The sequence below is a fragment of the Brassica rapa genome, chromosome A06 (genome assembly GCF_000309985.2).
Source record: "Brassica rapa cultivar Chiifu-401-42 chromosome A06, CAAS_Brap_v3.01, whole genome shotgun sequence".
Classification (NCBI taxonomy): domain Eukaryota; kingdom Viridiplantae; phylum Streptophyta; class Magnoliopsida; order Brassicales; family Brassicaceae; genus Brassica; species Brassica rapa.
The window spans coordinates 6292914-6306287 of NC_024800.2; the positions used below are offsets into that span (position 1 = coordinate 6292914).

A 13374-nucleotide genomic window follows, 5' to 3' on the forward strand; every position below is an offset into this window, starting at 1 on the left:
ACTAACAAATGAAAAACAGCTCCATGACAATAATTTCTGATTTCAGCTTTGAGAATTAGTCTTTGTTGGCAAAATGTATATTGTATTGATATCAAGTAGAACTGTGGAAGATAAGCTGACTGAATTATTTACCGCTGATCCAAATTTAATTTAAAAATTCAAAAGCTAGAAATACTAGTACGAATTTGTAGTTAGAGTTTATTGTTTTTGTTAATTATTAATCGATTTTATTTTAATAGTTTTTGTTTGCTGAAAACAAGCAACCTCTCCTCGTCAACAGAAAACAAAATAAATAAATAAGCTGAAATTTCCAAGTCTAGTGGGACCCTCAGCCTTCTTTATTCTTCCATCTTATCTCAAAACGCAATTGATTGTCCCAAACCTAACTCCGTACCACCTCAAAGGTGATTCACCTTACACGTGTCATGCGATGGAAGGTTCTAAACCAGGTTCGGCTCACGGCCACTTTGCACATTTCTACACTCCTCTCTCTTTCTTCCTCCCCTCACCGTCTCGTCAATATCATCACCACAACAAAAACAAAACGTTTGATCAAAAGAGAAAGGCACTGTTAAACCCTCACAAAGCTTCATCCGAACACACAAAACAATCTGCGATCGACCTCCGCCATGATTAGGTAAAACCGATCAACCTTACCAGAGCAAACTGTTTTTTATTGTGAACAGTTTCTTTATACTGCTTCCCCTTTACTTTCTTTGGTTATTATGCTTTACTAAAAGTCTTCTACTTTGATGTGACCGTGTCTGAACTATGTATACTTTTATGTTTCTGGGTTTTAATTTTAGACCCTTTCCTTGTAGTGTATGTGTGATTCACACTTATCTTATCTGTTAGATCATTGTTTCTGTCACGATCTGTTATAAGCTAATTTTTTGCATACTCTGTTTCAGTTTATAAAGAAGGTTGGGTTACTTCATCATGGGAGGAGCTTGCTCAAGGAAGAGAGATCAACACGTTGAGGATATTTTAAACAGAGGCGCCTGTGGAAAATATAGCAAGAGTTCGAGTTCGAAATGGTTGGCTACTTCGCTCTCTAGGTCAGGCTCTGGTGTTAAACGGTCTAATGGAGAATGCCCTTCGCTTTTGGAGCTCTGTGTCCGCAAGATACAAGAGGTTTATATATTGTTTTGTTTATTTTATACTAGTCAGGCTGTAACTTTGATTTTTTTTTTTTTAATTCAATAACGGAATGTTTCAACTTTGTTGTCATCACAGGACATAGATAAATACACCACATTCTCAGACCTGCCTAGAGATATAAGTCAGCAGATATTTGATGAGCTGGTGTGTTCCCAACGGTTGAGTTTAAAGTCTCTCGAGGCATTTCGAGACTGTGCCATCCAGGTTAAGTCATTAGCTTTTTCTCTTGTTACGATTCCTCTTCATGCTCATCTCATATTAGTGTCTTTGGGAAAACAGGATCTGAACTTGGGAGAGTACCCTGGAGTTAATGATGACTGGATGGATGTCATCTCCTCGCAAAGTACATCACTGCTTTCTGTGGATTTCTCGGGGTCTGATATCACGGACTCTGGCCTGGTTTCTTTAAAAGGTTGCAAGAGCCTGGAGTCCTTGAACTTTAACTTCTGTGATCAGATATCAAACCGCGGTCTGGATCATCTTAGCGGTAAACTTTCCTCATTTTCAGCTGATATCTACGCAGCAGTGTGTTATATTATCCTTGTACTCTATATTTGGATGCTTCCTTAAAGTTGAATGATGACTATGGGTACACAATTTCAGGACTCTCAAACTTGACAAGCCTGAGCTTCAGAAGAAACGCTGCAATCACAGCACAAGGCATGCGTGCCTTTTCCAACTTGGTTAACATGAAGAAACTAGATCTTGAGAAGTGTCCTGGGATTCACGGTGGGCTCGTTCACCTGCGAGGTAAAATAGTTACATGTTTTTTTTTTTTTCATTTCTTGTTATTGAGAGCTCTACATGTTATGTACACACTGATGGACTAATCCAAAGCCAGGTGGTTTATGATTCCACTTGACTAAGCAATGTCTTTTCTTCAATCTTCTTTAGCTTTTCTGAAATTTTCTTATCTTTTCCAGATTTAACCAAATTAGAGTCCTTGAACATAAAGTGGTGTAACTGCATAACGGATGCAGACATGGAGCCTATCTCAAGTAACAAGAACATGCGCCTCTCCTTCACATATTTTTTTTTTTGTACTGTGTGCTTATTTATTTCTTGCTTACAGAGCTTACAAATCTGAGGAGCTTACAGATTTGTTGTAGTAGGATTACCGATTTTGGTATCAGCTACCTTAAAGGTACTTGAATTGGTCGGTTTTGATTATCTTTACTCCTGTTTTCAACATTTGTCTCACATCTTCTCGGCGTACCCTTAGTTGGATCGTCTAAGCAATCGTTTATTCACACACTCTTGGTTCAGGGCTAAACAAGCTTAACTTATTGAACTTGGAAGGGTGCCGTCATGTTACTGCTGCATGCCTGGACACACTCACAGGTTTGTATAACCATCCTTGTATTATCTCTGTGATTGTCCTGTCAATTGAATGTATAACTAATACGAGTCCTCTTATGTTTTCTATAGCTCTTACGGAGTTGATGTTCTTGAACCTGAATAGATGCAACTTCTCAGACAGTGGGTGTGAAAAGTTTTCTGGTTAGTCTTCCTCATACTTGTTTTGCTTTGCGGAAAATCTGCAGTTCTCTGCGGGTAGTTCATGATTTTGTTCCACGCACCTTGCAGATTTAATTAATTTGAAGATCTTGAACTTGGGAATGAACAATATTACAAACTCATGCTTGGTTCACCTCAGAGGTTGTCTCACTTTCCTATTTCCATTATATTTTTATTTGTTTGTTTCATCTCTATTCACCACTTCATGGTGGCTGAGAAATGACTTGATTAAATAAATACTTCTCAGGATTGACAAAGTTGGAGAGCTTGAACTTGGATTCTTGTAGAATTGGTGACGAAGGACTGGTGCATTTATCAGGTGATTGCTTGCTTACTTTTCTTGCTCTTATCACGGATTCTTCCATATTCAAAATATACTCATGTGGTTTTAGGTATGCTTGGGTTGAAATCTCTGGAGTTGTCTGATACCGAAGTAGGAAGCCATGGGCTTCGCCATCTCTCTGGTAAAACATTATTCCTTTGACCTTTCCCTTTTGCATCTTTTGTATTCTTTGATTTTGCGCATTTATGTTACGTTATAGGTCTCTCGAACCTGGAGAGCATAAACCTATCATTCACTGTTGTAACCGATAGTGGTTTAAGGAAGTTATCTGGTTTGACATCTCTTCGAACACTGAATCTGGATGCTCGTCATGTCACTGATGCTGGACTTTCCGCGCTCACGAGTAAGTCATCCCAATGCTTCTCGCTTCAGTCCATAAACTGTGACTATCAACATGTTACATGTTCCTCAAGAGTAAAAGCTAAGCTGTCTTGTCTGTTTTTTGTTATAGGTTTGACTGGATTGACTCACCTTGATCTCTTCGGTGCTCGTATCACAGACTCTGGAACAAATCATCTACGAAGTAAGTTTTGATTGCTTAACTAGATACTCATCTTCTCCTGTTTCCTGACTGTTTTGTTTGTTTTGTTTTGATACAGACCTGAAGAAACTACAGTCACTTGAGATATGTGGTGGTGGATTAACTGATGCTGGTGTCAAGAACATAAAAGATCTTTCATCCCTTACACTCCTCAACCTATCTCAAAACTCGAACCTCACAGACAAAACTCTGGAGTTGATTTCTGGTAAGTATTCAAAACTGGTTGTTTCTTGAATTCATCAGACTAGTCATATGTGCTTGAAACCTGAACCATGATCTCGTTATAACCGCAGGGTTGACGGCATTGGTGTCTCTTAACGTCTCAAACTCTCGAGTATCAAACTCAGGACTACGTCACCTGAAGCCATTGAAGAACCTGAGATCTCTGACCTTGGAGTCCTGCAAGGTCTCTGCTAACGACATCAGGAAGCTTCAGGCGACCGATCTGCCAAACCTGGTCACCTTCCGCCCTGAATGAAATATTTTCAAGTGGCAAATTCACTATCTCTGTAAATAGATCGATCTCTTATGGTTTCAGACAAAGTCACCTGTCTTCCTTGTATATACATGGCGTCCAAAACAAATGCTCTTCTTCGATTTAATTGCAGAAGAAACTGTAAATAAAGCTTTTACAAGCTATGGTTTGGACAAAAGAGTCTTCGTTGCTCTTCTATGTTGTCAGCTTATTTACTGAAGTGAACTGATTGGTCTTGTAAATGTATGTAAAGATCTGAAACATCGTTTGTATTCTTATATAATTTTAAATTTATTTTTCCCTGGCAAGAAAGAAAATCTTGGAAAGGTTTAAGCTCAGATAAGGAAAGGAGAGAAACAACTTCGCTACTGAATTACTGTGAAACAATATGTTACATCTAAAACATGTCAGAATCCTTGGGTCACAAGTCTTTCTACCAAAAACAAATAAAGAAAGACTTTTAGAAAGAAAAGAGTCTGGGAGGTAGGCGACTCTGGATCAGATCATCTCTGTGGCTGATCAGAGGCAGAGGCTCCAACAGATGGTGCAGCCGCTGCACCGCTTGCTGACCCGTTCTCGGCAGGTGGAGCCACTCCCCATTTACCTTCAGACTCAACAGGTTCGAATATATGAACTCCTCCGTCTGAGAGTCCAACAGCAAACATGTTTGGTTCTTGCGGATGTGCCGCAATCACCAGTGGATGTACGTTCGAGTTGCTGCACACATGAACAAGCAAAAGCTTCATCAAGATTGCCCTATTCTCTTGCAAGATCCTTTTTGAAAGAAAAATCACTCTGTTGCTTACCTGAGACTAGCTGGTAGATACGCAGAAGGGTTGACTCGGCAACGCAACCTTAGATTTGCAGAGCTAAACACACAGATAGTTGCATCCATAAAACTCGCATAGACCAGTTGGCTATCACATGAGAACGTGGCATGAGTGATCGGAGCTGATGATTCTCTCACTGGCCACTGAAAGAAGTCAATACAATCATTAATCAAAATGCAATACATTGTAGATCTTGGAGAGAAAAGAGTGAGGAAAGGAGGCTATAACTGAAGTACCTGTTTCATGCATTCGAGCTTGGTTGTTTCGTAAATAGCAAGCTGTGTCTCGTGCACCACGAGGAAGTGAGCTTGATCTTGGTGGAACTGAACACGCGTATCCGAAGGTGCAGTGTTTGGTCTTCCCTGTGGAAGTGGAAGAACCTTGCTTCTTTGCTTCTCCCATCCATCTGTGTTCCAAACACAAAGCTGTAACAACAAAAAAAAAAGGTTAAATCAAATCTTTTGATCATCTCATTGGTTATCAACAAAAGAGAATGGTATTAAGGCGGGAACCTGAGCATCTGCTCCAGAAGAAACCAGCACGTTTAACACATTGGAGAAGGCAAGACCAGTTATTCTCTTTGAATGACCTTTAAGCTTACTCTTCACCTGCACAAGCAATCAAGGAAACATATTGACCATCATACCAACAAACAACACAAAACACTGCTTCTTCTTATCAAAACTGTTATCAAGGGCTCTCCCTCCATTCAATACCTCATCAACACGGACGTTATAAATCTGAATAGTACTATCATCCATTCCAATAGCAATGATGTTGTTGTCTTGAGGGTGGAAAGCAAGAAAAGTTGCAGCAGGTGGTGGTGGCATGAAAGTAGCCATCGTCTGCAAATTATAAACCAAGAACATTCAGTCAAAACTGCATACACAAAACATCAAACCTTAACCATATGTGTGTCACCATTACCTTAAAGGTCATCATGTTAAACAAGGAGATCTTTCCTCCAGAGGCTGACATCACATATGAATCATTCTTGGATAAAGCAAAACAAGGTACAGCTTCTTCAGGATTGTTTTCAGCAGCGTCGTTAGTCATGAGGATCCCACTTGCTGGTTGCCATTGCTGAGGCGGTAAAGAAGCTGTCGCCTACAAGAAACCGAGAGATGTAGAGACATTAAGTTTTATCATTATTTTGACCAAGCAAGTGAGAGACTCAGTTTTGCACCTTTCCAGTTGCGTTGCGGTCATTCCTCTGCCATTTCCATAGAAGATGAATAGCGTTTGATGCCAAGGCCAGTATAGCGTTTCCTGAATTCGTGAAAATCAATCTTGATATCTGCAAAAGGTTAACAGTTTATCATCAGAACTTATATATATATGATCAGAAAATGTATATTATTTATGTACCTTCGCAACTCTCAGATTCTCAGGGAGTCTCAGTGACCTGCATTGAGAAGGCTCGCTGACTTCAGTAAGCTTCCATATCTTAGACTTATCATTTGGTTCTTCTGTAATCACTGGCTTCACATCTACCATGTTCCTCGAATCTCCATTCTACAAAGTGCAAAGTGATGATGAGTGATGGTAAGATAAAAATAGAAATGAGTAAAAAGAACAAAGAAAACTAATACTCCCTCCATTTCAAGAAGATTGTAATTTTAGAGTTTTCACACTTTTAAAATACAGTTACAATACGAAAGTAACCTTACTATAATACATAATTTATAAAACAGAAAACATTATATGTAGTACTATAAGCAAAATAAATAAAGAATCTATAAAGTTACGTTGAAAACACAAAACTACTATCTTCGTGGAAGGGAGAGAGTATTTATTACCATTCCTTGGATGGAAACTACATTGGCTGGTCGATCTGTGAGTCCAGCACTCGTAGCAGCAGCTGCGGCTGCTGCTGCTGCAAGGCTACTTATTGCAGGCTGCAAATGTAGAAATTGAAGTGTTGAAGAAACTTTCAATAGCGCATAATAAGTGATATAAAGCTTAGTTTAGAGTTTAAGTACCTTGGAGGATTCAGATGAAACATTCTCAAAGGTGTGCAACAGTCTTAAACCATCCGAGTTCGCCATAACCTTAATCACATTCTCGTTTCCAGACACGGCCAAGAGAGAGCCTTCCTTGTTAAACCGGATACGCGGGCTTGCCTGAAGACCTCCATCGCCATCAATGGCAGTCAAAAGCTGCACATTGTCCATATCCCAGAACTTGATGGAGAAGTCATCGCCCGCAGCTAGGTAACGGTTTTTAGTCGTATCAAACTGCACAACGCCGAGGGAACGCTTGTGGAAGCCTTGGTAAGTTCTTTTAACAGCTCCTTCGCTTTCGTTCCACTCAACTATGTAAGACTCTCCATCTTTACTCGTCCCACAAGAGAACAGCCTAGTTCCATCTGCACTATAGGCCATTGTAGTACACCAGCGACCAGGTGCGTCATAGTCAACTCTAGAACCCATGTTATCATACAACCATGCCTTGATTTTCCCATCTAGAGCTGTCGAGAATATGAACTTGAAGACAGGAAAGAAAACAAAACATCAGAAAAGTAGAACATAAAGGGAAAGGGAGGGAGATCAATGGGTTTAGCTAAGCTTACCTGAATGTTTTCTTTGTAGTGAGGACAGATGGAGTAAACAGGAGCTTCATGGCCTTCAAAAGTATGTCTTTTGACACCAGTTGCCGCGTCCCAGACCTTGATGGTTTTGTCATCACCACAAGTTATCACACACAGTTGCTTGTTTGGAGTTGAGAAGGAAATATCATTCACACCACCAACATGAGCATCAATCTGAAAACAATCACAATATTACAAGACAATCTCCACAGAAAGAATGTCATAAAAAGAGAGGCTTGTAAATGTTATGAGACCTCAAGGTGTTGCCTCATGTCTTCACCACCATGATAAGAGTATAGTTGTACAATATGTCTCGAGTAAGCAACTCCTGCATTCCAAGAACATATGGGCAGAGTTATATAGTTGCATTCTTGCGCACATATGAGTTTAAAAGGTGAATTTCTTTACCGAACAAGGAACCGTCAGGACTCCATATCACACGGTTGACAGATACGACAGGCTCTTTCACCAGAGCAGCCTGTAAGGGCATTGAACATTTGCTTATATCCCAGACTTTGAAGGTCTTCTGCACTAATCTTTCTCGAGAACCAACTTCCCACAGCCCTATATCTCCTACATTTGTACCAACTGGTACAAGGATGTAATCGAATTTAGAACATGTCTGATTATGATTATTAGTACATGGATAGAGCAAGAAACAGAACCTAGAAGCAGTGTCTGTTTAATTGGGTGGAAGTCCATGCTCATGGGAGATGAGCCCTGAGTCAAGGTTCGTGCAACTGTCTTGGGCAAGTCATCAGGTGCTTTGAAAGCCGGGCTGTGACCATGTGCCTGCCCTGGAAAAGACATTGGCAACATGTTCACACCTAGACTCACCTCGTCAGAGATTCCCATAGGCCTTGTTCTTTTTGAGACATGCTCAGAGTCTGCTGATGGGTAGTCTAAAGCAGTTGGAGGAGTTCTCGGATGCTTCAATGCCGCTGTACCAAAAAAAGAAAGGAGCTACACTGTAAGCACATTGCATAGATCACACACAGACAGTTTAAATGAAAGAAACACGTAGTACCTGAGATAGATGGACCACCAAGAGCAATGGGACCAGCAGAGACAGCTGGGTGTGGGACAGAAGATGGACTAGACATCCAACCAGCAAGAGGAGTTGGAACAGGTGAGGCCGTTGGTTGAAATGGCTGGAGACATAGAGGGAGATTCAAACACTTGGACTCATGTAAAACTTAAAATAAAATAAAAAAGATAAGAGTAACTTACCCCATGTGCACCCAAAGGAGGAAACCCTCCAGCTTTTGGTATCCCTCCAAGCAATGGATTGTTCACAGGAGATGGAGCTCGTGCACCATTTGGAGGGCCACACGAATGATCCACAAAAAGTGTCTTTATATCCGGATTTGGCCTTGGGTTTTTACAGAGCTGGTGTTGCCAATTCAAGCTGCATCAACAAAAGGAGGAATGAGTTAATGCTAATAACTATGGAGTGAATAAAACAAAGCAGAAGCTAACCTCTGGTTGATCAGAGTCCTGAGCCTTGAGTTTCTAAGAGTAGGAAACTGCAACTTATCACGGAACAAGGGATTAGCCTCAATCAACTTCTTGAGTTCCACCAACATGATTGATCTTGCTGACTTGGTGTCTCCATATTTGGATAACTGTTCATTCTCCCTAAAAAGTTGAAACACTTTAATCCTCTGTCTTTTGCACTTACCACACTACCTTTAGACTGCATTAATCAAATATAACTGTTACCTGAAGTTCTCTAACGTCAAGAGCTGAGTTATTTCTTTGAAAAGCTCCTCGTTAAAAGTTGAAAACACTTTCAAATCCTTCACTAATATTTCCACCGCCTTGGGACGATCATGCCTAGGAACCACAAAAACAAAAAAAATCACAAATCAAAACCTTTCATCTTTTGTTATAACAAAGCTCCATCCATCACAACTTACTTATCCAAAGCCTCGAGATACTTCTGCTTTCTAATCTCGAAGAATATCTTCATAGAGTATCTATTATCATCAACTTTTGTGAAACCAGAGAGATACTTCTCAACCTCATCCCAGTTCCCATTATGCACCTCATCCTCAAAATACTTCATGTTGAAGAAAAATCCAGATTCTTGTTCAAGCCTTAACATGACAACAACAACAACAAAAATTACAAAAAAAAAAAAGAAATGAGCATTAATAGATCGAAGTGGGCGCGTGTGATGAAATCTACGGAGACAAACAAGTACTTACTTGTGAACAGTCTCTTTAAACTTCTCCTCATCTAGAAACTGTAAGATCAGGAACACGAGCTCTCTACTAAGAGAAGACATGTTTCTCTCGGACTTTTTCAACTCAGATGCACAAGAACCGCCTAGACTATCACCAGATCTGCAAATTTTATAATGTTGACTATAAACATAAACGGCGGAAATGAGCTATAACCTGGGTTTTCGAGTTTTATATTTTTTTTAAATCAATACTTTTAACTAGAAATCGAACCTATATCTGAATAATTATCCATACATAACGAAAAATCAGGTCTTCAATAGCTTAAAAAGAGAATTTTTTTACTGCATGAAAAAAAAGCAAAATAATTATCAAAAAGGAAAGAGAGAAAAAAAGAAAAGCCAAAACCCAGAAAAGCTATGGCAAAAGGATTTAATAAAAAAAATTATTCTGAAAAATCAAAACAGCTAGATTCCATTAACAGAGGCAAAGGTAGAAGCGTGAAACTTACTTACCATAAAAGTAGAAAGAGATCGATGTTGATGAAGAAGAAGACCAACGTTTCTCTCTCTCCACAGACGAAACAGATGATGGATTGGTTTTTTTGGACTCTTTTTTTTTTCTCTCACCGAACAAAGCTTCTTTTTTCTATCTATCTAGAGATGGGATTTTCTCTCTCTTCAATATTTATATACGGACATTAAAACTTGCAGAAGTGGAGATTTTAATAAGAGAAGGTGACAGATAATTGGATGCTAATAAGTAAGCCAAGCTATCACTCGAAGAAAAGCTAACTGCGATAAGCAGGAGTGATAAGTAGAACAGCTTATCCCTAGGAGTTAATCGGCTACATTTCTCGACGCTATCAGCTCGGAATATTAGTTGCCAGCTGTACCTTTAAAGAGGGGTGATCCTCTACATCACGATGGTTTTACACTTACGTCGATCTCGTACGAAAGCGCGGAGGACCGCGATCTAACGGCTAGAGTTTTATTCAATGTGTCAGGCTTGTCTCAGATCCCTCGTGGCACGACAAAGCTTTATGTCTTTGACTTGCTAATCCTCGAGTTTGACTGATATTTACGGATATGACATTGAACCAAATTGCTCTTGAGATGCGGTACTACATCGAACATCACGTGATGGAGAAATGTTCAACTCGCAAAGAAGATGCTATAATACGAATATAAAAAAAACCCTAAAAATGATATACACTTTTTTAACTGCCTAAAAATGATATACATCTCAGTTTATGGCGATTTACCCACTATAGTTTAATAATTCAGTGAGATTCATATAAACACGAGACTGATTTTTTGTTCTTTAAATATTTTAGTGTTGCTGATCATTTTTTTTTGTCGAGCAACATGTTTGATTAATATGAACGTTATTATGATTTTTTCTATCAAATTATTCTTTTTAACGTTTTCAATACGGGTAAACTTAGTGTATGATTGGTTGTGTACATTTCCATAAACCCAACTAGAAGATATGGACTGTAGTTCTTATTTTTGTTGACTATTATTGTTCGAGAAAGAATTACACAAATTTTAACGCTTTACCGCTTGACCACACCGTATATAAATACAAACTTTATACTACTTTATAATATATTATTTAATTAAATTTTTGCTTTTAGGAGCCGGTAGATGGAAATGAGGTGGACCACCACGGTTTTCAACTTTACAAAATGGCAGAGGAAGTACAAGAGGGACCTTTTTTTTTTTTTTTCCATCTAAAAGTATATTATTACCAAAGATAAAAAACTACAAAAGATGCCACAGAAACAGGCCCAACTATTATCAAACAAAAGAAAGACCACAAACAGTCCATCATAAAACATCCAAGAAGGAGGCCCAAGATTAAGGCCCGAAACAGAACCCCCTCCCCAAAAAACACGTACACAACACGTGTACAACGACGAAGGCGAACGTATCCGACGCACAGGAAACCGTCTCCTGCCTCCACCGACCAAATCTTACGCCGGCGCCCAAACCCATCGGCGCCGTATCAAACACCGTCTTCACCGGTTAACACATCACCGGACCTAATCAGTACCCACCAGAATTCAACCGAAACGAGGAGCCACGCCAATTCTTCCACCACTTTCACCTCTTTCAGAAACACACTCCACCGTATCCCACCGGAGCCAAATCGGGAAAACGATTTTCCATCATTGTTTCCGGCCTCAAACTTCTCAATCGATCCAAACAAAGCGATCGATCACCGGATTCCACCGGAAACCAAAGCCGAATGATTTCGCTTAGAAGATCGCGAAAACATCGGAGTCAAAGCCAGCTACACCGCGTCATAGAGACCACCGTGCACCGGAATCGTTGTCGTGAACCAGAAAGGAGACAGAAAACGGGACCACCGCGACTTTCTCTATCTCTCAAAAAATTTTATGAGAGAAGGGAGAGAGAGTCTACCATCTCCGTTTTCCAACCATTATCGTCTTTAATTCTCAAGAGGGACCTTAGAAATTAATAAAAATGTAAAACATAAAGATTAATCTCAGCTTTTTATTTAGAAGAAAAAAAAAACTGAATGTACTTAAGAGAGTTTAAAATTAGGGACAAGATTTCGATGCAGGATGGGCAGTTAATGTGACTGGTGTAGTCTATTATTATTATTGGCATTCATGTATGTGACTGGTGTATCTAGAGTCGCACGTTTGAGTATTTGACATCTATCCCGTCCAAACACAAACACTGTCGCCTCACCATCACCACACGTAAAGTATAACTACATATAATATTCAAACGTATACATGTAGTGACGAATCCAGAATTTTTAATTATATTACTAAACTCGATAAAAAGTCATCCTACTATATAAAAGGAGCTAAATCATTACTTCCTAAGCCTATCCACATGTGCACAAATATTCATGACCAACCAATATGCCAGGTCATTACGAAATAGACTTGCAATTAAAAAAAAATTCAACAATTCGCAGCCCATTAGACCCATCTCCTAGCCCACTCCCGAGCCACTCTCTCATAAGTATAATCCCGTGTTCTAAAAATCCCGTGTTAAATTTTTTAAAACACTCATATCTTAGAAATAGTTTAGAAAATATGTTTATATAAATGTTTTTTCTTGAATAATATTTAATTAATTTTTTTGTATCTTTTTAACTTTTATAATAAAAATATTGTTTTCAGATAACAACAAAATATATATAAGAATTATCTTATTTTTAAATTTTTTTATAATTTTTTATATTATTTTAGAATCAAATATTTAATATTAATATAACATATAAATTTTATATGATTAAAATAAAATTTTTTTAATTATATATAAAATTCATTAAGGGTATTGTTTTAATTAACACATTAGCGAATCAGTTAGAAATTAATAATAAATCAATAACCTATCTAAAAGTCTAAAACCTAATAAAATATGACAAATAAGAAAAACAACTAAATTTTAATATAAAATAGAAATTTAATATTATTAAAATAAAATTCATTTTTAATATATATATAATATTAATTAAGGGTATTTTTTAAATTAATAAATTAGTGACTTAGCTAAAAATAAATAATAAATCAATAATTTAGCTAAAACCTAATAAAAACATGACAAATAAGCAAATTTATTAAAATTATGGATAATATAAAATATGATTGATTCTTTAATACAAAATTAAAATAAGAGTTTTGTTAAATAAAACATAAATTTGCCGTATCGGTGTTACAAAAAAAAAATCATTAATAGTGTCG

The 13374-nt window shown here is 38.2% G+C and overlaps 2 protein-coding genes across 5 annotated transcripts; one reads left to right on the top strand and one right to left on the bottom strand.

Moving 5' to 3' along the window:
- Positions 1–378: 378 nt before the first annotated feature.
- Positions 379–4338, top strand: LOC103872360 (F-box/LRR-repeat protein 14). The gene is made up of 16 exons (XM_009150713.3): positions 379–637; positions 912–1134; positions 1237–1365; positions 1441–1648; positions 1765–1911; positions 2085–2159; positions 2234–2305; positions 2428–2502; positions 2590–2661; positions 2749–2820; positions 2927–2998; positions 3072–3143; positions 3222–3365; positions 3474–3545; positions 3622–3768; positions 3857–4338. Exons 2-16 carry the CDS (start codon positions 940–942, stop codon positions 4039–4041), a joined length of 1737 nt encoding a protein of 578 aa, XP_009148961.1. The 5' UTR covers positions 379–637; positions 912–939; the 3' UTR covers positions 4042–4338.
- A 19-nt stretch (positions 4339–4357) lies between these two features.
- On the bottom strand, positions 4358–10375 carry LOC103872361 (protein TOPLESS). Of its 4 annotated transcripts, none has more exons than XM_009150714.3 (21): positions 10160–10375; positions 9669–9806; positions 9378–9557; positions 9181–9294; positions 8938–9096; positions 8689–8866; positions 8486–8609; positions 8124–8399; positions 7867–8046; positions 7713–7786; positions 7441–7632; positions 6851–7354; positions 6668–6766; positions 6237–6383; positions 6055–6165; positions 5796–5975; positions 5585–5713; positions 5381–5476; positions 5105–5293; positions 4845–5011; positions 4358–4755 (listed from the first exon to the last, which is right to left on the bottom strand). In XM_009150714.3, exons 2-21 carry the CDS (start codon positions 9746–9748, stop codon positions 4542–4544), a joined length of 3393 nt encoding a protein of 1130 aa, XP_009148962.1. In that variant the 5' UTR covers positions 9749–9806; positions 10160–10375; the 3' UTR covers positions 4358–4541. The 4 variants fall into 4 exon arrangements, with proteins under 4 accessions (XP_009148962.1, XP_009148963.1, XP_009148965.1 ...); XM_009150715.3 differs by having other exon boundaries at positions 10156–10340; XM_009150717.3 differs by lacking the exon at positions 10160–10375 and adding an exon at positions 9918–10042.
- Positions 10376–13374: the final 2999 nt, after the last annotated feature.

Bases quoted from the DNA above. Each gene is read 5' to 3' on its own strand.
- LOC103872360 (XM_009150713.3), top strand. From the start codon at position 940: ATGGGAGGAGCTTGCTCAAGGAAGAGAGATCAACACGTTGAGGATATT. The intron at 2,821-2,926 runs GTTGTCTCACTT...AATACTTCTCAG, and splicing joins ATGCTTGGTTCACCTCAGAG to GATTGACAAAGTTGGAGAGC. The intron at 3,546-3,621 runs GTAAGTTTTGAT...GTTTTGATACAG, and splicing joins TGGAACAAATCATCTACGAA to ACCTGAAGAAACTACAGTCA.
- LOC103872361 (XM_009150714.3), bottom strand. From the start codon at position 9,748: ATGTCTTCTCTTAGTAGAGAGCTCGTGTTCCTGATCTTACAGTTTCTA. The intron at 8,400-8,485 runs GTACTACGTGTT...TTTTTGGTACAG, and splicing joins TGGTGGTCCATCTATCTCAG to CGGCATTGAAGCATCCGAGA. The intron at 5,294-5,380 runs GTTCCCGCCTTA...TTGTTGTTACAG, and splicing joins CTTCTGGAGCAGATGCTCAG to CTTTGTGTTTGGAACACAGA.